The 26883-nt window shown below is 38.3% G+C and overlaps 1 protein-coding gene across 3 annotated transcripts in view; it reads left to right on the top strand.

The window, feature by feature from the left end:
- Positions 1-26279, top strand: part of ERCC5 (ERCC excision repair 5, endonuclease) — a 29539-nt gene extending 3260 nt beyond the window's left edge. The window contains exons 2-15 of one of the 3 annotated variants that reach the window (XM_063103120.1): positions 2743-2918; positions 4221-4336; positions 4841-4924; positions 6300-6360; positions 8578-8721; positions 10703-10910; positions 11226-12332; positions 15031-15278; positions 15630-15749; positions 15902-16115; positions 17466-17610; positions 22964-23164; positions 23831-23915; positions 25601-26279. In XM_063103120.1, the coding sequence (XP_062959190.1) occupies positions 2743-2918; positions 4221-4336; positions 4841-4924; positions 6300-6360; positions 8578-8721; positions 10703-10910; positions 11226-12332; positions 15031-15278; positions 15630-15749; positions 15902-16115; positions 17466-17610; positions 22964-23164; positions 23831-23915; positions 25601-26191 (3500 nt within the window). In that variant the 3' untranslated portion in view covers positions 26192-26279. Of the gene's footprint in view, positions 1-2742; positions 2919-4220; positions 4337-4477; positions 4521-4840; positions 4925-6299; positions 6361-8577; positions 8722-10702; positions 10911-11225; positions 12333-15030; positions 15279-15629; positions 15750-15901; positions 16116-17465; positions 17611-22963; positions 23165-23830; positions 23916-25600 lie in introns of those variants that run through there. The other 2 variants (XM_063103123.1, XM_063103121.1) reach the window with 2 other exon arrangements.
- The last annotated feature ends 604 nt before the right edge of the window (positions 26280-26883 follow it).

The raw sequence follows: 26883 nt of genomic DNA, 5'->3' as shown, positions 1-26883 counted from the left end.
CTTTTTACTCTGTTTTTTTCTTGGCACTTACCAACAACTGAATGTATTATACACCCATTTCTTTACTTTTTTTTTTTATTGTCTATCTTCCTCATTAGGATGCAAGCTTCTTGGAGATAGGGATGTGTTTTGTTCACAGCTATATTGTTCTATGCATATCCTTAGGGTCTAGGATATGCCTGGTACATTGTAGTGTTCAGATATTATAGGAATAAATACAACAATAGCTTGCTTTTCATTAGTTATTTTGTTACATAGTGTTTAGTAAATTAATTGTTCATGGGTCTAAATTTTTTTCTTATGGTGGTAAAAGGCAATGTGCACTCATTTAACAGCAGATATTTATTGTCTGTTATATGATAGGCCCTGTGGATGGGAGCACAGTGCACAAAACTGTGGCCTAGACAAGCCAGGGAGTTTGCAGCCTTGGTTTTTCCCCACTAGACTGTACATCTAGGGCAAAGACTTTGTTCAGTGCTATATACTCAGTGCTAGAAAAATTTCTGCCACAACAAACAATACATTTTTGAATAGGAGTGTTTAAATGGAGGTCTTAATCTACGCTGAGGAAATAACTCATAGACCAAGACCTCAGAGTAGGAGATAACTAGGCTAAGAGAGAGAGAAACTGTTTTAGGCAGAAGGAGGAGCATGTGAGAAGACCCTGGAGCAGGAAGGAGCTAAGAGATTTCCAGGGTTTGAGAAAAGCCCATTGGTCGAAATGATCGTTTAGGGCTTCATAGGCCATGGGAAGACATTTTACATATTATCCTAAAGGCAATGGGAAACTTCAGAGGGTTTTTGCTAAAGATATGTTGGTGAGATCTAATATATTTACCTTCAAGCTATATTAGAAGGTAGAATTGATAGGACCTGGTGATGGTTGGATGAGGGAAGGATATGGGATGATACCCAGAATCTGGCTCAGGTGACTGGCAGTGACATTCACTAGGATGGGGCATGAGCAGCCTCATGGTAAAGACATGGAGTTTACTTTTAATCATGTTCAGTTTGAAATGTCTGGGAGGCATCAAATAGAAATGTCAACTAGGCTGTCAGATCTGGGATCAGGAGAGAACTCTGGGCCAGAAATGTAGGTGTGGGTGGAGTGGTGTAGGGGGTTGAGATAGCCTGGGTAGAAAATGCAGACAAGAGAAGAGAAGAGGCACTAAGGAAGATCTCTGATGAAGTGAACATTCGAATGGGAACTTAGAGGAGCTGGCAGAGAGATTGAGAGCAGGAAAACCAGTAGCATACAGTGTCAGTCTTTCTTATGGACAAATATAAAATCCATTTTTTAAGAAGCATTTTTTTAGAAAAATTTATAACAAAACTCCAAGAAAACATAAATTACCTTTAATCTCAGCAGAATACTAATCTTAATATTTTAGCATCTGAACTCCTAGATTTTTTATGTTTAACATATTACATATATTATAAAAGAGAATTATACTTTACTTTCAAAAGCTCTTTTAACTGCCTTTAATAATATTTTATGACTGTCTTCCTCATCGCTCGCTATATGTGCTGCTTCAACTTTCATTTTTAAGGGTTACTTAGTATTCCAGCAATCAGTATATTGTAATTTTTTTAAAAAGACCTGTTAGGAAACTTTCAAAGTATTTTTAATATTTTCATTATTATAAACAAGCATTCTTGTAAATAACTGTTATTGTAAATCTATGATGATTTCCTGGATAAATGTCTGGAAGTGTAATTTGTAGGTAAAATAGAATGCAATTTTTAAGGTTTTTTCACTACGAATTGCCAAACTGCCCTCCAGGAAATTTGTGCTAATTTACTAAAGTTCTTTAGAGATCACTAATTTTTTTAAAGATTTAAAGAAGCAATTGTTTGAAATTACACTTCTTAAAGACATGGTCTGTCTTTGTATGATTTTAAAATTTGGTATGTGAATAGTAGTAACAAGAGCTCAAATACAGTTTGTTGCTCTCTTTGTCACCTCTCTTCCCCTGGGTGACGGAGAGGCAAAGGGTTACTCAAAACCCATTTCTTCTGAGCAGTGAGAAACCCCAAAGGGGTTAATTTCCTGGAACCCTCAAGAGAGAGGCATTCCTCCTCAGGAAATTAACACCAGACTAGGGTTCTTTCTCAATATTTATTCTCCAGGCCAGAAAGTTACAGAAAAGGAACATATGTGGAGTTATGGCTAAGTATAGTTTAGCAATAGAAGCTGGTAACATCAGTGAAATAACAAAGTGACATTCCATAATGCAGTTTGCAAAAGGTTAAGTCGATCCACCAACAAAAGCTTGTTCTTAGCAAATACTGTCTTTTCCTACAGCAATTTCCTTAGTATTTTTACATAACAATAAAGTAACTTTAGGTTAACCTGCTCCAAGGATGTCTGTTTTCGAGCCAACAATTTTGCTGTGTTTCAATTCTGTATCAACAACAGAGACTTTAGCCTGGGGAAAGTTTCCTGTCTTTTGCAAGCTTAACATCTCCATATGTAATTTTTAAAAGTTAGGTTATACCTGAAACTACAGGGCTTTGGAAACTAGGCCCTGTGAAATACATTTGCTTTATAAATGTTAGTATACTCCACAAAAGTTAGTGGACTTTAGGCAGATTTGGTCAGGTACAAATATTTTTCAATTTCAAATGAATAGTGATGAGGGCTTAGTGCTCAATATTTGAATGATATCAGTTATTAGCAAATTAAAATTGTGAGGATGAGGGAAGATGTTCCAAAATGTTTTCCATTAATGATTCTTATAGATATTAGCATTTGGTTAAACCAAGCACTTAAAGGAGTCCGGGATCGCCACGGCAACTCAATAGAAAATGCTCATCTTCTCACTTTGTTTCATCGACTCTGCAAACTTTTGTTTTTTCGAATTCGTCCTATTTTTGTGTTTGACGGGGATGCTCCACTATTGAAAAAACAGACTTTGGTAAGCTTCATCTAATTTTTTTTTTTTCTTTCTGCATTCTTAGAGGAGTCACGTAAAATTTTAATTTTCTCTTTGGACTTTTAAAAACTGAGACTTATTTTGACATATCCAATTTAATTTCAACTGCTTTTTTATTTATCTTGACTAAATAATTTTTCTTTTAAAGATGGTTTGTGAGGAGTACATTATGGGTGCAATGATAAAATTCAACTTTTAAATAAACTAGCTACTAAAATTCTTAGAGTTGACAGTTTTCCTTTTAGAGTATCTTCTTAGGTGTTCTACATTTGTTCCAACTACCATTGAACACTGTGGATAACCTACTTGGAAAATGCCTCCCTAAATCTGGTTATGTATCAGTGACAGTAAGCCTTCTTTTAAAGTCGAATTGGATTTTAGGAGCAGGTGATGTGGTGCCAAGTGGTGACTGAAGTAGATTATCCATGATGAACTTGTACGTCATATGAAAGAATGAGAATGGGTTTCTTTATTGTTCTGAAAGCAGTTTTAAAAAAGGTTTAAACAATCCAAATGACAGCACACATTTGTATATGCGACTTTCATTACTTTATATTCATAGTAGACAGATATTGTCTAATTAAGCGAGGATATAGGATAAAAGTAAGGATTTGTAAATGCTTGGGGACGTTTGTTGCCTCAGTAAAAGTATCTAGATTTGAATGTTGCAGTTTTCAGTTATCCAAGGCATACTGTTTATCGGGCACTTTTTGAAAGGATTAGAAAGGAAAGGACAATGTCTTAGTTATTTCTGCCTTATATTCAACCATAAGCATGGAGACTATTCCGTTTATCTCTACTTGGACATTTCTTACAAGATATTTTTGTACATTTTAGGATTTTTTATGACATAATCTTGGATGTTGTGGGGCAGAGTCACATAATGCTAGGAATTGTTTATGGCACAACAGAGACATTTTAAAGAGTAATTTAATGAATATGATAATTTGGGGGGGAGTATTTATTTGATTATGTGTCATTAAGTTTTAAGTCTCTTTGGGATATTAAAAGACATTTAAAAGAAAATGAAAGTGAATTAATAGTTTCCTGAATATATTGTTTAATAGCCAGTACAGTAAGTAATAATTAGATGGAAACTCTGGATGTCCTTTACGTAACAGAAACCTGACAATATTTATTGATACAGAAATGAGGAGGAAATACTAAAACAGCCATAGTCTAAAATCTCATACAAATCAAATTCTATGGAAAAAAATTACAGAAATGTTTTTAATAAAGCTAATTCTCTGAGATAAACTCTTACATCCTTTTTTCCCCCCATAGGCTAAGAGAAGGCTGAGAAAGGATTCGGCATTCAGTGACTCCAGAAAAACTACAGAGAAGCTTTTAAAAACATTTTTGAAAAGACAAGCTATCAAAACTGCCTTTAAAAGCAAAAGGCAAGAGGAAAGTTAAATTAATTTTAGAAATTAGTTTTAAAAAATTCCTATTTTTGTGTTGGATTCCTATGGTCCTCTTTCCCTATCTAATTTTAACTCTCAACAGAAAATAGAGAGTGAAATGAGAGGAAAAGTAGGATGTCATTCGACCTGGTGTTTTGAAGACGTGAAAGTTCTCCATTCTGTGAGCATCACCTTTGCTAATGAGAAAGAAGAGCTGTCGTGTTGCACTCCATACCCATTTTACTAGCATAACGCTCTTTGTCATGGCTGTAGTTGAGGCCATGGCACAGGCTCTGAGGAGCCCCAGCAAGTCTCTTTCTCTAGGCTGTATAATTTTCTGCCGCGGTAGCCCAGGGAGAGCCAGATCTGGAGGAGGGAAATCCATTGCCTCTGTGTTTTCTCCCTCTTCATCTCCTGAGCAGGGTTTGTGTAATCAATGGAGTATTATTGACTCAAAATACCATTTTGTAGAATCTCTTTAAAAATATGTGTACTTTTCAGAAATGAAGCACTACCTAGTCTTACTCAAGTTCAAAGAGAAGACATCTATGTTTTGCCACCTTTACAAGACGAAGAAAAACATAGGTAAATGTTTAACTAATTAAGAATATTATTTTAATTATTGCTGTATTCAGACAGATGTAAACCTTTATGTCTTATCTATATGATAAAGCATGTGGGAATTTATGAATGCACCTGAAACAGCATTCTCTATGCCTTTTAGAATATTTTTCAAAGACTAAATTTTTTATTTATTGTCTTGGTGTTTTGGTGATTTGTGATTCATTATTCTTTTTCATTCTGAAGAGCTAGCTAGCACTATGGGTTTAAAATTCATGAAGCCATGAATTTTAGTTGTTCTTACTTTGCTTCCACACGCTATCTTTACCTACTTCTCAGCCCAATACTGTCTCTCTCACAAACACGCTAAAATACCACATACCGTGTCCTTGTTGCTAAATCCAGTAGACGCTTTGCCCTTCTCAGTGTACTCAGCTTCTCAGCCCCATTTAACACATTGCCTGTGCTGTCCTGTTGTCTTGGCACCTCTCTGGTTGCCCCTTGTCAGCTCCTCGGTGGACCTCTCTCCCTCTGGCTGGCTGGTCATCATCAGTGGTGCCTGTGTTTGAAGCGAAGGTGGAGGACCAGAAGCCTTGACAGTTGGTGTCTCCCCCTGCATCCTTGGCTGAACTGCTCACCCCATTCTTTTCCTAGAAGCTCCCAATTGACAAAATAGCTTTTGAATCAGCCCATTTCTCTTTAACTTCACCATCATCCACCACCATTGTCTTTTCTCTAGGTTACTGTAATAGCTTCCAGACTTCTGTCTTTCTCTTTGATCTTACCCCATTTGCAGTAACTCTCTCTGCCAAGCCCAATCTCTGCTTTGTTTTATAGAATCTGTTTAAAATCCAAATCTAATATTTTCATTTCCTTACTTAAAACACTTTCTAAGCTTCTCATTTTTTTAGGATAAAACTTTAACTCTTTAATCACATGCTGCTTCAACCTTGTCCCTTGCTTTCTTCACACTATTCACTGGCAGGCTTTTTTTTCCCTGTTTCCAGATGGTTATAGAACTTAGTTCTGCCTGGATCACTTTTCTCTACAAACTTCCCCTCCCCCTATGAGACCCTTAACTTACTCGTGGCTAAGTCCAAGCAGTGTAATTGCAGGAGATTCCAGGAAGCTTTTATGCCCCTCATCTTGGGGTGAGATGACTCTCTTTATCGCACCTTTAGCAACCAGCTCTTCCTTTGTGGTGGAAGTTATTAGATCATATTGTGGTTGCCTACTTAGATATGTCCCCCACCAGACTGTGAGACCAGTGGCCTCCTAGATCTTGCTGTCTTATTCACCACTGTAGCCCATGTAACTAGTAGCACCTTGCATTCAAGGAATATTTTTATAAGTAGTCATTAAAAATTATAGATATTATAAATGTATGCTTAACTTTCAGTTCAGAAGAAGAAGATGAAAAAGAATGGCAAGAAAGAATGAATCAGAAACAAGTATTGCAGGTATTTAAATAATTTTTGAATTCAGAATGTATTCTGTGTTTTAAAATGAAGGACATGAAAATGAATAATATTAATGAGGTAGTATGAATTTATGAAAGTTCCTGATAAAAAGTAAAGACAGATGCCTTGTTTACTGGGTATGTATTTTTATATATGTGTGCATATGTATATGCATATGTGTAAAATACCCGTACACATTCACGGAACTTGCAATTATGCATATCTGTATATATATAAAATAAGCCATATTTCTTTTGTAACCAACCAATCAACCAACCAATTGACCAACCACTAAATGAATAGTAATACATGCCTGTGTAGAGAATATAGAAAACATACCACCTATATATAACTTGTAGTAACATTTTGGTATATACTGGCCCATATTGTTTTGAATACGTGTGTGTGTGCGTGCGTGTGTGTGTGTGTATTTCAGCATATGTATATGTTTCAAATGTACATGTGTACAAAAGTTGTGTATATGCATATCTGTACATATGTTCTAGTTGTCTATTGCTGTGTAACTTGGTGCAGAAGCATCATTTAATTATCATTCTCTGTCGTGATTTTAGGGGTTGATGAGCTCAACTAGGCAGTTCTCTTTCAGGATCTCCCATTAGATGCAGTCAGACTAGTTGGGGCTGGAGTCACTTCAAACGCTTCCTCACTTGCATGTCTGGTGGTTGACAGTGGCTATCAGCTAGATCTCAATGTGGCTGGCCACGAGAAAACCTGCATTTGGCCTCTCTATGTGGCCTGGGCTTTTTCACAGCATGGTGGCTGTATTCCCAGGGCTGGTATCCCAAGAGCAAGTTCCAGGCAGAAACTATGTTGCCTTTCTAACCTGGCTTTGGAAATTATGTAGCACCCTAGTTACGAAGCTAGTTGCTGAGGCCAACCCGTATTTAAGGGGGAGAGAATTAGAAAAGGAGAATGTCAGAGAATCTGTGTATATGTTTTACATCTATCACCACACATTTAATGAATAACATTTTCACAGATTGAGGCTATATCGTACATATAAGTTTTTTTAATAAACATTTTTAAAAAGTTTTTCGTGTACCAGGTAATATTCTTTGATTCCCACATCACTGTTTTTCTTGTTTGTTATATTGTTTTGGTATATCTGCTAGAAGACTTTTGAGCTAAAGCCTCAGGATCCTTCAATTCATGGAGATTCTACATTATTAATTTTGGTTAAGACCATGGACCTCGTGGCCAGAAAGACCTGTGTTCAGTCCGAGTACCACTATTCACTAGCTACGTGATCTTAGACAAATTAATCCCTCCAAAGCTTGCTTGCTTGCTTGCTTTTTTTCTTTCTTTCTTTCTTTGTGTGTAAAATGAGAGTGATGCCTTCCTCATGGGGGTGATGGGAGCATTAGTGAAGGAAAGCACAAAAAACGCTGAGCACAATGACGGGCCTGTTCTAAGTGCTTGCTGGTTTTTACATGTGCAATACACAGACATACAGGACAGCAAGTTGTGTTATATTTTCTTTACTAATGAAGGGCTTTAAAGTACTTTTGGTAATTAGTTAAAATTTAGAAAAATTTTATACTTTTCCATGTGTGTAAATATCTCACTTTTAATTTCACCTTTGATTTTAGGTTAAGGATCAAATAAAACTAATCTAATTAAGGGAATTATATATATATTGCTGAAATTCATTTCTGCCTCAGGCCTTTTCTGTTTTCTCAGCTTGAGATGCTCTGTCCCTGATCAGGCTCTTTGGTATCTTTCAAGTACCTGCTCACAGTTCCTCTTTTTAGTGGGGTCTTCTCTGTCAAACAAGTCTTTTATCTCTTCTTGCTCTCCTAATCTCTCTCTTATCAGATTAATTAATGCTTTACTTTCTTATTGTTACCTTGTTCATTTATTTATTTATTTGTTTATCATATGTCTTCCTCTGCTCTTAAGAGTAGGAACCTTATCTTGCATGATCTCTATAGTCCTAGCACCTAGAACAGTTCTGGTGCCTTAAATGTGCCTGGTAAGTATTTCTTTTGAATGAGTGAAAGAATGAATGGATACATTCCCTAATCTGCTTACTCCCTTTGATGCCTAATGCAGATTTTGTGGAACTGTGTTTAGCCTGTTGTAGATTATGTGGAACTGTGTTTATCTATGATATAAACACAATAAATATCTGTAATGGTGAATAGAACTAAGGGTATGAAATGTAAATTTCATGGTGTTACATTTTACTTTTTACAGGAAGAGTTCTTTCATAATCCTCAGGCAATAGACATTGAATCTGAGGAGTTCACCAGCTTACCTCTAGAAGTCAAGCATGAAATCTTGACTGATATGAAAGAATTTACCAAGCGAAGAAGAACGTTATTTGAAGCAATGCCAGAGGTGAAATATACAATAGTACATTAATGCTTAGAATTAAGAACTTCAGCAAAACTTTTCACCAGAAAGAAGAGAAAATTGAAAAGCAGTATTTACACAGTATCTCAATTTCTAGTAAACAGCACTTGTGTTATCTCAGAGATCCTATGAAGCATCATACAAGCTTGAACTTGTAAAAACTTACTTAAGGAAGTCTTTCTTGACTTTCCACCCAGGACTAGGTCTTTTCTTTTGCTGTGTTCTCGTGGCACCCTGTAACATTGTTTTTATAGCTCTTAGTTCCAAAACATGCCTATCTTGTTCACCTCTAATTTTCAGCACCTAGCTCTAGTATTTTTCACTTAGTAAGTAGCCAGTATGTGCTTAATGGTTTAATTCTTGGGTTCATTAAAATTATTTTAACCCATAATATACATTGTCTATAAAAACTGATAGTAATATAGAATCTAATCACAGTGGAGAAATATGTTCTCATTTGCAATTCCAGGTATATTTTCCTCTGCTACAGCCCTAGAAATGCTGCTGGATCCGGCATTCCCTCCCCCTCTATCTGGATAGTGAGAATAGGGCTTCTTCAACTTTGTAATCTGATGGTGGCCCTGTAGCCATAGAAAGCTGGAGCAGGGCTGGTGTATGGGGTTGGGTGTTGTGGGTCATGCCCCTGATTATGCTAGAATGAGTTCTGTTTCCCTTTCTATTACTACCACCTATTATTTCTAGCATAGTTCTCTTTTAACCCACTGTAGAACAAAATATAAATTTTGCAACATTATTACCCCTAAGGAATAGATGCAGTTTTTAAAATTTTCTACAAACTTTTGAACATTTCTTAAAGTGATATCAGAAATGTGAAAAGGGAGGATATATTTCTTTTCCCATCATTCCCTTCTGTTTTTCCACATAGAATGTGAAGATAGGAAAATACTAAGTTGCACTGAAATGGTGTTCTTGGGTCTTTGGGTATACAAAGGACAGAAGTAAATTTATTTCAGGGGAAAGGTCCAGGCTCAGTCTATCAGTCATTTTATTTCTTGAGTGTGAAAGAATCTCTGGGTGGTTCTTGAGGAAATAGAATTTTTTCTATGTAAGTAATAGTAGGAAGGAATGGGAAAAACAGACAATCCGTAATGATCTCCTCTTCCTTAATATCTTTCTGCAACCACAAAGTCTCTGGGATTGGTCCACCAGGATAGTATGGAGTAGCCCCTCATTGGATCTGTAATTTTGATCGAATAGACAAGTTCTGAGTCATCCATGCTAGACCTTTGTATCATGTGTACATTGTACAAATGTAATATCAATAATAGTGATGGCAATGATACTAGCAATAGTAATAATCATAATAGTATAGAACCAATTATAGTAAATTGATCTGCTTTTGATCCCAGGTCTACCACTGATTAGCCATGTAACTCTGAGGAGGTTACTTAACCTATTTAAGTCTTGATTTCTTCATTTGTAGAATGGAGATAATAATATCTGTTTCATAGGATGAATGTGAGACTAAATGAGGTAGTACATATAAAAGCACTTAGAAGAATGCCCTCTAGAGGAGATGCTTTATAAATGTTAACTATCATTATTAGTAACTATGATTGCTATGATTTGTTGTGTGTCTTCTATGGGCCAAGGACTATGCCTAAGCATGTTAGTTGCATATTTAGTTGCACTGTGGAAGACTGTCTGTTAAGCCATAATCAGATGTCATAATGACTGCCATGCATACATGCTCAAAAATGTTTTTTGAATAAGTGATTAAATTATAAACAGTATTCATGATTTAATTTGCCTAGTTATTTTTTTTTAGAGATGGTTTTTTAAGAAGGCTGTTATAGTTTTTGGTAGTATTAAACTTTTACTTTTATAATATGAAACTACCACCAATGGAAAAAGCAAATTGTTCTTTATTCCCTTTTGGGGAAAGGGGTAGAAATATGGTAATATTATCTGTATTTAATATAAAACAATAACTTTATTTGTTTAGGAGTCCAACGACTTTTCACAGTACCAACTCAAAGGCTTGCTTAAAAAAAATTATCTAAACCAACACATAGAAAATGTGCAAAAGGAAATGAATCAACAGCATTCAGGACAAATCCAAAGGCAGTATGAAGATGAAGGGGGCTTTTTGAAGGAGGTAGAGTCGAGGAGAGTGGTCTCTGAAGACACTTCACATTACATCTTGATAAAAGGTATCAGACACCGTTATTTATTTGACAGTTAAAAACCAAAAATAGGTTGTGGCTCTGAATTCTGTAAACTACCATCCCTGGATGATATTAATGAAGTCCCTCTTACGTAATAACAATTATTTATAGCTATTAATGAATTTACTACTGTGTTGCCAACCCACTTTAAAATTGATTAATGAATTAACTGCTAGTAGCTCATTAAATGAAAATTTATAAGTTCATTTATGAGAACCAGTATTCTCTCCTTCTTCTTACTAGAAGAATATTGTTACACTGTAAAACTGCGTAGTGAGAAATGTTTTAATTTTTCTTAAGGTATTCAAGCTAAGAAAGTTGCAGAAGTGGATTCAGAGTCTCTTCCTTCTTCCAGTAAAATGCACAGCATGTCCTCTGACATGAAGTCATCTCCCTGTGAAAAACTGAAGCTAGAGAAGGAGCCTGATGCCACCCCTCCTTCTCCAAGAACTCTACTAGCAATGCAAGCTGCCATGCTGGGAAGTAGCTCTGACGAGGAGGTGAAGGGTGAAAATCAGAGGCGGTACAGTAAGAGGCGCACACCTGCTGCTGCAGATGAAGGCTCCATGTCTCCACGGACTCTCTCAGCTATTCAGAGAGCTCTTGATGATGATGAAGATGTGAAAATGTGTGCTGGGCACGATGTGCAGGCGGGAGGGCCAGGAGCGACAGAGCTGCTTATGGACAGTTCCAGTGAGGAAAATGATGAGGGACTCAAAGTGAGAGATGGAAAAGGAATGCTGTCTACCACCACTCCTTCAACCAGTGTGAACTTTGTAGAGGAGCATGTAGCCAGCACTAATAAGGAAAAAGAGCTGACAGACTCAGCTCGTTTGTCTGTCTTTTGTGAAGGCAGTGAATCTCATGTTCCAGAAGAGCAGACAACATTTATTCACATGGTGAATGAAGGCTTTCAGACAAGCAGTGGGTCTGTGGTTAAGGGTAGAAAAGATCCACTTCCTTTAGCAAGCACAGTGGTTGTACACAGTGATGTACCTGGGCTCTTGAGTGGAAGGGCACTGACACCAGCACCTCCAAGTTCAAGTTCTGTGTCAAGGAATGAAACACACACCAAAGTGTTTGAGCTACAGAAAGACCTTTGCCCATCTGCTAGTAAATATGATTCTTCTGTTGTTTCAAGTGATAATGAAACGGAATGTGAACACAGTCCTGCTTCTGAGGTCATTGGCACTGTCAGTTTGCAAGAAACGAGTAAAGTAGTAAGTGTCCTTTCAGAGACAATAGGTAACTTAGAAAATGTGGCATCATTTCACGCTAAAGAGCATGAGAATTTCATGAAAACCACACAAGAAAGGGAGACAGTCAAATCTGCAGACCAGGATTTAATTTCAGTTCCAAAGTCAGTGGAAACAATGGAAATCGACTCTGAAGAAAGTGAATCTGACGGTAGGTGCTTGTGCTCTTTCAAAGATACAGAATGGTAGGGTATCACATCTGTAGGAACTGAGAGACCCTTTAGTGCAGTCCCATTCCCACTTTTTACAGATGTGGAACCAGAGACTTGAAAAGAAAGGCGAAGTGACTTTCCTAGGGACACACAATAATGGCATCTTGACCTTTCCCATTTTGCTATGCTTTTCGTTGTTGTTTTCAAAGGGGGAATGCTCTATTTGGAGAAGGAAAAGGTGAGTTTCCTTTTCATTTTTTTGTAGTTGTTGTTTATTTACTTTTTATTTTGAAGTAACTGTAAACTTGAAAAAGTTTAAAAAATATTACAAAACACTGGTTCCTTCCCTCAGTCCCTCAGTGGCTAGTGTTTTACCACATTTGCGTTATCATCTCTCTTCTTCTGTCTCTGTCACTCTTTTTTTTTGGTGGGGGGGGCAGGCAGCTGGCCGGTATGGGGATCTGAACCCTTGACCTTGGGGTTACAAGGCTGCACTCTAACCAACTGAGCCAACTGGCCAGCCCACTCTTTTTCTATGTGTATATTATATATATCTATACACACACATATATATATATATACTGTTGATCCTCATTATTCATAGATTCTATATTTGCAAAATGGCCTGCTCGCTAAAATTTATTTGTAACCCCAGATTTAATACTCACTGTGATGTGTTGTGGTCATTTGTGGACATTTGCTGAGCAGGGAAGAATTTAAGTTGCCACAACATCTACAATTGAAGTTGAGCAAGGCGACGGCCTTGTTCCAGCGTTCCTGCCGGGATGACCAGAGGTGCAGACAGTAGGGATAGTCAGTGTAGAGCACGAAGCTCCAGCCCTGGGCCCAAGTGGGCTGGGTTTGAATCCCAACCCTGGCATTTGTGAGTGAGGCAGCCTCAGGCAAGTCACTCAATGGTAGTGAACCTTGTTTCTTGTTTGTAAAATAAAGAAAGTAGAACCTACCAAGATGAGTGGATTTTAGTGTTTAAGATAATATATATAAAATGTATTTCTGTATAATATATATTTCCTCTAGGATGAATGACTTGCTGTCAGTATTTAGTGTTCATAGTGACTTTATAGGCCATATCTACTGTCAGTACTGAGAATCAACTGTACACGCACACATGCACACGATTTGTTTCCTGGTGTCTGCTAGGTTTCTCCACTCTAAAGGTCCTATTTCCTCTTTGTAATTAATAAGTGTTTTGTGGAAAGGAGTTTTTGGGGCTACGTAAGCACGCTGTTCCTGAACAAACTTTCACCTCTTGTTTTGGCATCCATTGATGATTTTTACTTGAATAAATTGTTACTATGATGGTTGCCAGATGGTGGTTTTCTAACTCTATCATTCCTTATGTATTTACTAGTTGGCATCCTACTATAAAGAAGATCTTTTCTTTCTTTCCCATTTATTATTATATTTTTATCAGTGTGGACTCCTGGATTCCTATTTTATTCAGTGAGTTATAATTCAGTACTATCATAATTTACGTTATTGCTTGAATTTTTCCAGCTTTGGCCACTGGGGACACCTTCAGCCTGGCTCCCATGGCTTTTGACAGTTCCCCTTTATATTTAGAGTACTTTCTTACTTTCTGGCTAAAATGTTCCAGGCTTATCTTGTACTTACTCTGCCCTTGCCTGGAACCAGCCGTATCACCAAGGAGCCCTGGTTCCTTTCAGTGGAGCATGATGTTTAGAAACCAGGAGCTGGATGCTGAGTGTGCTCACTGTTCCTGGGGTGCCATTGCTCAGGCCTTCTCGGTGACAGAGCCGGGAAATGTATTTTAATATATGCACATGTGCACAAACACACATGCACGTGTGTGCACACATCTGTATTTCTATGTCTGTCTTCCTGTTAACATCCATGAGTTCACACTGATATCTGCAGTTCTAATCCACTATCCCAGGTTCATTCTAGCCTCCCCCTTCTTTATAATTCTCCTAACAGTGAGGACCCTTGCTCCCACTATCTTCAACGTACTTATCTGCTTTTTCTCTCTCTATGTGCAACCATCTCTCTCTCCCACTGGCTTCCTCCGTAGGCCCAGCCCCCTCCGTTGTTCTGATTGTCTCCTCAAACCCAGCTGGTCAGGCCTTGCCAGCTCTCTTTGTCTGAAGGGAAGGATTTTTGGAACCAATAAATATTTTTTAAAGAAAAGAAAAAAAAAAAAAAAAAAGAGGGAAGGAAAGTGGGAAGAGGAAGAGCTATTTCTCCTGAGTCCTTGTCCAGGATTCTTTCCATTTAGGTCACATCTTTATTCCTTGCTGTGTTCACAGTGAAATAGCATAAAAGCATATTTAACAACCTCCATAACGGTTTATATATTCTCCTTTTTTTGTTTTTAATATTTTGTAAACATAATTCTTAATTCTTTTTGAATTTTTAAAACAATGTTAACTTAGAACATATTTTTATGAAGTTAATATGCAAATCTTTGAGAGTTTGTTTTCTATTTTCAAAGACATTGCCAGTTTATCCAATTGAAAAGGCTCGTTTTGAAGTTATAGACATTTGTGATTAAATTTATTCAAAAGTAATATGTTAGTATAACATGTTTTCTATTATATTCAAATCTTATCTTTTTGGATACAATATTTTTCAGGATCCTTTAGAAAGCTCTTGATAATTTCAGGATAATTTAAGTGGTTCAGTTATAGATGAAATAATTTTATTATTTTGGTACAGGGAGTTTCATTGAAGTGCAGAGTGTGGTGAGTGGTGAGGAACTTCAGGCTGAATCTCATGAAGCTGCCAGATCTCCCTCTGAACAAGGTGAAGAGGAACTGATAGGAACTAAGGAAGAAGCCGCCCCTGGTGACACGGAGAGCCTCCTAAGGGACAACTCTGAAAGTGAGACCTTGCACATTGAGCCCCGCAAGGAAGCTGAAAAAGATGCAGAGGATTCCTTCAATGAATGGGAAGATATTAATTTGGTAATAATGTAACATTGTTTTAACTTATTGATAAGGAAGCCAAGTTAAGTAGCTTTTGAGTTTTGAGGAGTTAATGGATGAATCTGTTCTAGCTATTGGCAGTATGTCTTCTCATTGCTGATGGCTCCGTTTTTATGTAGGTTGCTGTCTAGGATAGACTATTTTCCATGTGACTTAGTGAGGGAACCCTAAAGATATTACAGAATCTTGTTCAGAAATCCAAGTGGAATACTTCATAAGGATGAAAAGCTTATTGGTAATTTGAGTCAGACTAAATGCAGGCCTTTTGTAACAAATGAACTTAATTGGATTATGAGTATAATTATCTACAAATGAAAAATTATTTTATAGGAGGAGCTGGACACTCTGGAGAGCAGCCTTTTAGCAGAACAAAATTCACTGAAAGCTCAAAAACAGCAGCAAGAACGAATCGCTGCTACGGTAACAGGGCAGATGTTCCTGGAAAGTCAGGTAGGTGCACTCACTTTGGGCCTCTTCTAACAGCTGGTGCCCCCTTCAGATTCCCGGAGGGAATGAACTAAATGAGATGTTTGAGCACTGCTCCCCCTTGTGGTCCAGGCCGGTAACGCATCTCCCTGGGGGCTGTGTCTGTCCTTCTGCAGGAACTTCTGCGCCTCTTCGGCATTCCTTACATCGAAGCTCCCATGGAAGCAGAGGCGCAGTGCGCCATCCTGGACCTGACTGATCAGACTTCTGGAACCATCACTGATGATAGTGATATCTGGCTGTTTGGAGCGCGGCATGTCTATAAAAACTTTTTTAATAAAAACAAGTTTGTAGAATACTACCAATATGTGGACTTTTACAACCAGTTAGGTAAGACTTCAGAGTGATTACTTTCTGAAATTGACCTTCAGAATATCTCTAAAGAATTTTTTCTTTCTAGGGAATTAATTCGGTCCATCAGTGGAAATGGTAGGTCTATACAAGTTTTCATGTAAGTGACCTTTTACTTATATAGAGGAATAGGATTTCTCAAATTAGAAGTAGGAAAATAAAGCTGTAGTATATTTAGATATTTTCTGCAGTTTGATCACCTGACTTGGTTAGATGTTGACTAGTTGAGATCTCCAGAGTGAATCAAAGACAGTACAGGCAGGAAGCAGGTGTGAGTCCCTCCTGCTTCTGGGCCTGTTGTGGTGTTTCTAGCATTGACTATTTATTCTTTCTTTCATCCAGCAAGTATGTATTGAGTGAGTCCTATATGCCGCTGTTCTTGGCAATGGGGAAATAGCAGAGAGTAAAACAGTCTAGTAGGAGGAACAGATGATAAGCAAATACATAAATCATAATTTGACAGTTGGTGGTCTGTGCCATATGGAGAAATATAGCAGTAAAAGAGAGGAGAGAGTGAGCTGCACTCACTGAGAGTGCAGCTGCTGCCTTGGATAGAGTTTTCAGCAAAGGCTTCATGTGAAGGTCACTTTAGGGCAGGGGCCTAAAGGAAATGGCAAGCAGTGCTGTAGATAGATACCTTAGGGAGGACCATGTCAGGCAGAGAGAGTGGTGAGTGCAAGGGCCCCGTGGCAACAGCTTGAGGTGGTGTGTTCCCACGATGCAAAGAGGCCAGTGTGAGTGGACGAGGTGGAGGAGTATGGCAGGAGTTAAGAGAGAGTGTGAAGAGACCAGAATCGAGTAGGGTCTGGTGTGTCGGAGAAAGGATGTGTGTGCAGATTGGTGTGGGATGTAAGAGAGCAGTTGAGGGGGATTACAGTCAGTCCCGAGCAGCTGGAGGAGTGGACTCAGCTTCAGTAAGACGAGGGAGACTGAGGAAGGGGCAGAGTGGAGTGGGGAGAAGGGAAGAGTTCAGGTTTGGATGTGTTAAATTTGAGATGCCCGTTTGATACCCAAGTGGAAATGTTAAGTCGATAGTTGAATATATATGTGGCTGGTTCAGAGACATGTAGGCTAGATAGCTAAATTTTGGGGTCAGCGTTTAGAGGGTATTTAAAGCTGTGAGGGTGGATGAAACTTTAAAAATCTTAACAGAGTGCCATTTTTTAAAAAAGAACCTATTTTCAAATAATAAAAAAGATATCTTTGGCTGTGGTATGAGGATATATATTCACACACATATAATTTGTATAGTAAAACGTTTATAAATGTTATGTAATAAATCTTTATAAAATAAAAATTTTTTAAATATAGTGATTGTTACTATTATAGGATTGGACCGGAACAAATTAATAAATTTGGCCTATTTGCTTGGAAGTGATTATACCGAAGGAATACCAACTGTAGGCTGTGTAACAGCCATGGAAATTCTCAATGAATTCCCTGGACATGGCCTGGAACCTCTACTAAAATTCTCGTAAGTTCTTTCTTCATTTCTGTAATTCAAATGTGTTTATTAATAGCCAAATTAACAAACAGAACTATTATTTATGTCATGAATTGTCACAAGTCATTACTTGTTGAGGGAACAGCAAGAGGTATTGGTTAGGGTTAGTAAAGTGTTTTCCCTTTTCTAGAGTTCTGATGAAATCAGACTCAGTTTCTTTTTTTTAGTGGTTCTGGGCTTATCCTAGTTCAAGGGTACGAAACCAGTCCTGTGGATTTCATAGCATGTATTGAGTAGCTACTATATGTCAGACACTGTGCTAGCATCGGGGACTGGGAGATGTATAAGTCGTAGCCTGTGCCCTCAAGGAGCTCCCACACTCTTGGGGTGATGAAGAAGAAAATGTAATTGTGCTTTGGTGTGGTCAGTGTTCTGAGAGGTCAGCCAGAAGGGACATGGATATATAATGCCAGGAACTTTACACCCAGAGCTGCTGTCCTGTTTCTCAGCATGTGAATACTGTGGTGTGTTCAGTGGTGAAGTCTCAGTCTGTATCCAGAACCCATAGTTGTGCTATACTTGAACTAAACTCTTCAATTCTGGAGATTCTGAGATGGTAGGAGTTATGAGTATGTCTGTGAAGGTAGTACTTCCGTAAGATTTGTCCTGGGGAGTTCTGGTCAAGATGATGGAATAGACAATAGAAGGTCCCCTGCATCACTCTCCCACGAATCAACCAGTTTACAACTATAAAAATGTAGCAACAGCCAAGCTGGGACTGCTGGAGCTCAGGGGAAGAGGAGGAGAGACCTATGGAGTTCATGAAGGGGGAGAAGCCATGATGAGAGAAAGAAAAAACTGCTCTGACCATTTTGTGCCACTGCTGCTTTAAGGCTGGAAATGCTGAGCACATGGAGCAGGAGCTGGCAGAAGCTGCCGCTGTGCCCTTCAGATGGTGTTGCTTGGAGGCGGCAGGGGAGAAGAGGACCTTGGTGGTCCCCAGTACAGCAAGACCACTAATAGGGTTCCTGTGGACTGATGCAGGAGCGAGGAGCCAGAACAGCTGAAAAAGGGGAGCCATTCAGAGGCCAGTGAGTCATCACAAGGGACCAAGGCAGGGCACGTCCCATGGAAAGTGTTTGGAGTGGCGGTGGGGAAGACAGACCCACCGGGAGAACACTGGGACACAGCAAGGACAGCCGATCGGCCCCCCAATCAGCGCAGGACCACTCAGAGGAGACTGGTCAGGAATGCAGAGTTGCATGGGGTGCAGTTTGATGAAAAGATTCAGGCCTGGATCAGAGTTTCTACACAACACAGATCCACCCAGTCTCTGGAGAGCCAGAAGTACCTATAAGTAACCATTAAACCCTGAGCTGCACAAAAAGTCTTCCCTAGGGAAACAGCAGCAAAGCAGCAATTTAGCTCAACCACACAGATCAAGTACTGGTTTCCACAGGAAGTTGCCCCATTTTAGAAGTAAGCAAAGGACAACAAATTAGTTCTGGCCCAGGCACACCGCCAGCGCCAAGGAGCATGCCAAAAACATCACCTGCACGTGGGTGGCCCACCACAGCCACCATAGTAACCATAGCTGCTGCGAAAGTGGCTAGACGTCATAGCCACCACGCAGATGATCCACCAGCCGCTGGAGTGCATTGACACAAGGAGAGTCACCAGCAGAGACCAAAGAAAAGAAGAGGATGTCTCTCTCCACAAAGCCTCTTCCAGAGTGAAAGAAGAAGCATCTGCTCTCTGATAATATTGGGGGACCTGAACACACCTTTCAACATTGGACAGATCATCCAGGCAACAAATCAAGAGTAACCATTACTCTTTCAGAGGGAGAGAAGAAATCTAGGGTTATCAGAGGTAGGGGGGGAGGGAGAGGGGGATGGGGTGAGATTGGACAAGGAGCATAAAGAATAAGTACAATTTGTAACGGTATACATAAAAATATTGATTTGATCAACATATGTCAACACTGAATCCCAAAAATATGTATAGTCAATTATTATTCAATTAAAAAAAAATTTGTCCTTGACGGCATCTTTTTTTAAAATTTGAAATATAATTCACATACCATAAAATTCTCCCTTTTAAAGTGTACAATTCAGTGGTTTTTAGTATATCCACAAGGTTGTGATTACGTCTTTTAACTGTCAGTTTGTGGTAGGTGATTTAATGATCCTATAGCAGGAGTTACATTTCCTATGTTTGAAAATGCTGGGACATTCTGGTCTGAAGAATCAATGATTAGAATCAGTGAAGTGAAACACAACTGCCGTAATGATTGCTGCTCTCCAGTCTTAGCACACGTACCAGTGTGTTTTATTTTATGCTTTCTTTATCTCTCTTTCCATAATTTTCCTAGTGTGGAGGAAATTTCTGTACTGGGGGTATTGTTAGGTAGCTTATAGATAATGGTAGGTAAATAACTTGAAAAACCACAAATTATTATACAAATAATAAAACAAATACATAATAGACATTATAAAATATGGATTAAAAAGATGATTACAGTTAACATTTTGATTTATGTAATTTGGGACTTTTTTGGGGGGTGGGGGGAGGGTGGCTGGCTGGTACAGGGATACAAACTCTTGACCTTGCTATTGTAACACCACACTCTAACAAACTGAGTTAACCAGCAGCTCCTTGTAATTTTAGACTTCCTGTGCACATGTATACTCATATCATTATATATATATACATACATACATACAGAGGTATTATTACATAAATGTGTGTATTATTTATATATTTTTTACAAGAATTGGATTATGGTATACACTTTTTGTTACCTGTAACCCATTTGGTGATAGAACAAGGTATATTTTCATTAATGTATAGATTTATATCATTATTTTTAATGGCTCCAAGTAGTCTGTTTTTGGGTCTATCAATCAGGATTAATTTAAGCAAATGCCTATTGTTATTTTTTTTTTTTAAGTATTAAACATTGATTTAAGTGTCCTTATCCATTTGTCTTTGGGTTCTTATCTAATTACTATTTTAGGGTAAGTGAAAAAAGTATCTGACTTTTCAATTTGGCTTCCTAATTACTAATGAGAGTGAATTTTTTTCATGTTTATTGACAAATTGCATTTCTAATTTGTTGAATGGCCTGTTTATGCCATTTTTCTTTTCTTTGTTCAACGATTTTTGCTTGTTTGTTGCCTGTGGAATTATTTACAGTTTTTGGAGTCAGCTTTAGCAGTTTCTGCTTTTGGTTTTCTAGCTTGTTGATGCCACATAGCAGCAGGCTTAGCACTGCCTGGCTAAGGAGGTTTAAGATGAATGCTGATTGCACACAGGTAGTGATATTCAACTCTGTACCCCACTGATATGTACAATCAACTATGTTTCAATTAAAGAAAAAATGAATGCAGAGTTAAAGAGCAAGAAGTGGTAGAAAACCAGTAAAAGTGAGACTGTTACCTTGCTTTTTTTTCTGCGCTCATCTTCTAAGATGTTCTTGCCAGACTCTGGCAAGTCACTCATTCTTTAAAGTGTAGTTATTTCGGGCTCACAGGCTGAATTCAGCCTCAGCTGTGTTTGGTTTGTCCTACACAGTGTGTTCTATAGAGCTTTAATTTTGAATTGGCTACCAACATCTAAATTTGGGGAGGTTTCACAAAAGAATTTGGATTCTTTTGGGGGTGAAAAGGAGATCTGTAAATACAGGGCCCACATTCCCAAACAGCCCCCAAACAGCTGGGATGGCGGAACAGCAGTTCCCCTTCCCCACCCCACCGTCTGTAAAGAGCAATGGTCCTTTGGGCTTGATGAGCTCGCAGTGCTGTGCCGACTCTCCTAGCTGGCAGTCATGATCACTGCTTCAAAGACGAGAGTTCTGAAGTGAAGTGGGGAGAATTATAGGTACCCCCAGTGCACTCTGGGAAACAATGTAAAAGTGACGAAGAAAGATTATTTTTTCCTTTTTGCTTCTTGATTCTACAATGAAGACTGCAATTGTTTTGTCGCAACACTAGATGGCGCTGCTGCACTGGTGGTGAAGCGCTGGCGGAGACAGTTTGTCCCTCAGTCCCTAATCCGAGTCCGGAGGGGAAGCAGTGGAACGTCAGACATAGGCGTTTTTTTAGGTTCTGTTGAGTGAGGATTACGTTTATGTTTTTAACTTTTATGCCATTTATTTTTCCTGATTGTGTTCCTTTTTTTGGCTATCAATTGCTGCACTATGCACTACTTTAAACCTCAGTGGTTTCAAATAGCAGCCGTCACTGATTTCGCGCATGGATCTGACGTTGGTCAGGCCTCACGGTGGGGACGGCCCCGCTGGGCTCAAGGACCCACTGAAGGAGGCCGCGCGTGGCCGGCAGGGCGCTGCTCCCGTCAGGAGTCCCTGTCCCTCCGGCCTCTCGGCGAGCCCGGGCCTCCTCACGGCGCCGGCCGCTTCCACGGGCGAACGTCCCGGACACGGGACACGGGACGTGGGAAGGGCTGCGTCTGGGCCGGGCAGAGCATCGCTTCCTCTCCGTCGCGTTGGTCACTGAGCCACAGAGCCCGCCCGCCTCGAGGGGAGCGACAGGGACCCCGCTTCCGGGTGGGAGGAGCGTCAGAGAACGTGCGCCGTCTTCAGCGTGCCGTCATCACTGACGCTTGCGGTGGGGAAGATGGAAAAGCGGGTCCGATGTCAGGGAGAAAACGGACAGCTGTGTCCTCGCTTTCAACACGGCCGACAGGCAGGAAGAGAATGGTTCCTGCTGTTAGTTGTTATTTTAAATATTTATTTACTTTTCTTTTTTCCATGTATTTGCTTTTTTCCCCATATTTGCTTTTCCCCCCAAAATTGGGATTATTCTTTACATAGAGCTATGTTCTGCATCCTTAAAATTTAACATAGCCTCGGCATTTTTACATTTTCTTAAATATTTTTGGGTTCATGATTGCATTTGATTTGAGGTAAATAATACAGATACGTTACTTCCATTTTACTGCGGGGAAAGATAACCCAGAGAGGTTGTGACTTTTGTGGTATCATAATCACAAATGCAGGTTCTAGAGGAAGGTTATCAGGGTTCGACTGTCCCAGTTCCTGCTGAGAAACCTTGAGCATGTTACTTCTGAGTTCAATTCCTCGTCTGTGAGTTGAGGGTGATGATAGGACTGTTTGTGTGATTATGGGGCACGAAAAATATTTAACACTTTACCAAGCACAGAGTAACCATTCAATAAATGTTTATCATCGTGCACATTGTGGTTAATCATGCTAAAAATAATAAAATTAGTGTTCTTTACATCATATAATTTGTTTTGAAGTTAGGACTTGGATTTATATTTCCTAACGTTAAGTTTAGCTTTTTATCTACAGTGCCTGAACTGTAATGAGCTGCTTTATAAATAATCCTTTATTTTATAGAGAGTGGTGGCATGAAGCTCAGAAAAACAAGAAGATCACACCTAATCCTCATGACACCAAAGTGAAAAAAAAATTAAGGACGTTGCCACTCACGCCTGGCTTCCCTAACCCAGCTGTTGCGGACGCTTACCTCAAGCCTGTGGTGGATGACTCAAAGGGATCGTTTCTTTGGGGGAAGCCTGATCTTGACAAAATTAGAGAATATCCTTTTGCTTTTTAAATCATAAAGGAACACTGAGCCAAGTATGCATTTGGCTTAAATCTTACGGAACATGAACTTGGGTCATCTTTTTCTTAATATCCCATTTATCTAAGACTTTCCTTTTAGTTCCTTTTCCCCTCTCTTTAGTCTTAAAGAGGATCTTTATTTGAAATAAGCAGTGATGAGCATTCAAAGATCCAACTACACACTTAACTACTACTTATTCTGAAGAATAAAAAAGATGATTAAGTTTGTCATTTTTATTATTGGTTTCCCTTTCTGTGTAGTTAAATAATCATCTGGGTAGATGTTTAAAAACCTGCAATAGAATTAATCTAACTACAATTTTTTTTTTTCCTCAAAGAAATGTGTAGGATATCTGAATCTTGTTTTTATTCCGGGTTTTTTTTTTTTTCATAGTCATGAGATCTTGATGTCCTAAAATGAGAATTGAATATGTTTTATCTTAGAGGATTGAAAAGAACATAGTGCCAGATGATTATGTTGGAGTAATTTGTTTTGATACTCTTTTACAACTCTAATCTTTATAAATATGAAAATCTCTGGAGATATAGGGAATGGAATCAAGGGTGGATTCTTTGGACCTTTTTATTTATCACTTGTTTATATATCTTTAAACATTTATAAGTCTTAACTGCCTGCATGTTTTGTGAACGATATTTTGGCTGGAACAAGACTAAGACAGATGAATCTCTGTTTCCGGTGTTAAAGCAACTGAATGCCCAGCAGGTAATCATGGCAGGCTCTTTTCCTAAGTTTAGAATGAAGAGCAAACTCAGTACGGCTGTGACTGGCAGCTGTTAAAGACCAGTTAACTCTTTTTAGGGCATTTAACATACATTTTGAAATTATGATGCTTTAGATAAGCAAACAGAAAATAGAAAAAGAGAAAAATTGGACTTTGTCTTCATTTTCCATTATCATTCTTAGTGCTAGACTTTGGTTTTTTGTTTTTTGTTTTTTCTTATTCATTCTCACTTTGAAAAAACAAATCTAATAACTGATTTCACATTCAAGTTTTTCTGATTAAACATATTACCCCTTCAGAGTTATTTTTATTTTTTAAAAGTCTAGGAAGTGTTCATTCCAAAGCAATTCTAATCACTGAAGTTTCTTTAAGTACTAACACTTTAAAATTCTGTAAGTGAATCTTTAAAGGTAGAAATTATTTTATATCAATAAGAGAGATTTTTGTGTACAAAAGAGGCCTTTTGTGTGGCTCTCAGTTTCCCTAGGTAACTGTATCTTGTTTTATCTGTGTGTTTCTACTCACACAAAACAAGCTTTCTCCCACCCCACAAGCAATCCCCAAAACATACGTACAAATAAATCACTTAGCAGACAAGAGACCATATCACTTAAGGTAATATATTTAAATTAAATCACTTTCTATTAGGGTTGAAAAAAACATAAAACTGAGGTAGACAACATTTCTAGGAGTTTCGCCTCATTTGTCTGATGACTTTATCTACTGGAACCATTATAAGCCAACTGAGAAGGAAAGCTATTTGGCTTAGTGACTGGTTATTCCTTAATTTCAGTTAAATTCTGTTGTAATACTTTTCTCCTTTTTTATTATAAAACTTAATATAAGTTTATTTTTCCAAAATTAGAAAGTGAAGAAAATGCATTAAAACAACCCATTATTTACCTCCTCTAAAATACGTTTTAACATTAATTTTTATTTTCTTTTATTTTCCCACATGTATTTGTTACCATTTGTAAATGAAATTTAATCCCCCCTCTCTCCACTTATTAGCATAAGATTTTTTCCTATGTAGTGCATAATTTTCATAATTTCAGATGACTATATTCCATTTTATTAGAGATCTAAATTAATTAGCTCAGTTCACTTGTTAGGCCTTTAATTTTCAAGTTTTTATAAATAATGCTGTGATGAACATTAGGCATAAACTTTCCCCATGTGTAACTATTTTTTAAGAATATTTTCCTAAAAGTGGATTTGCTGAACAAAAGGCATGAATATTTCTTACATCTCCTAATGTAGAACTTGCCTGCTAAAGGTATTGTGTGGTGGTAATGTTTTTGAAAGAAGTATTTAGTAAGATTTAGAAACAGACCCCATGAAATTGTGTTGCTCCAAACGAAGAAGATATATTTGGCTACAGAAAAACATTTAATGCTCGTTGAGTACCTAAGAAGAGATTTCATATTTGAGATATGGACTGAGGACTTAGTTGACAGGGTTGCATGCGAGTACTGCTCTCAGTATGATTAAGAAACTGACATTTACTGTCAGTAATTCACTGGGAGAGAACGAGCTTTTGGGAGATAATGAATTAGTATTCTCTGAGATAATAATCCAATGCGACTGATCAAAGTTGAGTTTATTGACTTTGTTTAGAGACTTTACTTATTTGATTTATTATTATTATCTTTTTTGTTTTTCCCAGACACAGCCCCGAATTGATTCTTTCTTTAGAGTAGCTCAACAGGAGAAACAAGATGCTAAACGTATTAAGAGCCAGAGACTAAACAGAGGTGTGACATGTATGCTGAGGAAAGAAAGAGAAGCAGCAGCCAGTGAAATAGAGGCAGTTTCTGTTGCTATGGAGAAAGGATCTGAGATACTTGATAAGTCAAAAGGGAAAACCCAGAAGAGAAGCACAGCAAATGAATCAAAAAAGTCATCAAGCCTGAAAAGAAAGAAGCTTTCAGATTCTGAACGAGAGAACAAATGTGGTGGATTTTTGGAGGATACCTGCCTTTCCCAGTCATCTGATGCATCTTCAGGTGAGGATGCTGCAAGTTTGTCTTTAATGAACAGACAAAAGAGAAAAGCAGGTAAAGAGTCAAAAATCAGCTCTTCAGATTTGCAGAGCTCAGCGAAAGATGCTCATGTAAAGTATGGAGGTGTGACTACAAGCAGCTCCAGTGATGATGATGGAGAGAAGGCGCAGACGGTCTTAGTGACTGCCAGATCTGTGTTTGGGAAGAAAAAAGGGAAACTGAGAAGTACAAGGACAAGAAAAAGGAAAACCTAATTTAAAAATATGTACTCTCTATAATTAGGTATAACAGCATTTTGTAATGAATTTGTTGTGAGGATATAATAAAATTAAGTGTATTTGCGCTTTGTGTTTAGTGTGTGTTTTTTAAAATATAGATGATAAACTTGACAATTATTTATTTTTCACACAGTATGTTACAGTTTTCGAGTGTATTTTTCTTCATTGAGTATTTCCTTGTATTCACAGGATTTGTCTCTTCATGTTTCCATAGTCTTACAATGCCTGATGCTTTCTGACCACATTAAAAAAAGAAAAGAAAAAAGCATTTGTATTGATCAGCACTCACTCTCTATATGAATCGCCTCTGGCCTCAGACCTAGGCAAGGAGAAAGGTATCCACGTTTCTTGTCCACAGTAGTGGCAGTTCCTACCACCTAAGTCAGTCCTGTTCCCCGCTGCTGCTTCCCATCCTCCCTCGGGCTCCACTTAAAAAGATAGCCGGAGGGAACCTCACTGCTGGAATGTATTCGAAGAATATGTTTTCTGTGGTTTTAGCAAATAATTAGGAAACCTAAGTGGGGCTCATCATTCTACCTGTGAGCATTAACTACGGGAACTTATGTAACATGTTTGGCTTTTAAAATACTTCAGTTGTCAGAAGCTGACTTCTGTGTAAACGGATTTGGGGCTCAGGGCTGTAGTTGAATGATGTAGGTGGGTCAGCT

The sequence above is a fragment of the Cynocephalus volans genome, chromosome 7 (assembly GCF_027409185.1).
Source record: "Cynocephalus volans isolate mCynVol1 chromosome 7, mCynVol1.pri, whole genome shotgun sequence".
In the NCBI taxonomy this organism is placed as follows: Eukaryota; Metazoa; Chordata; class Mammalia; order Dermoptera; family Cynocephalidae; genus Cynocephalus; species Cynocephalus volans.
Note: the sequence above shows the minus strand (reverse complement) of the source record. Positions and strands in the feature narration are given on the sequence as shown.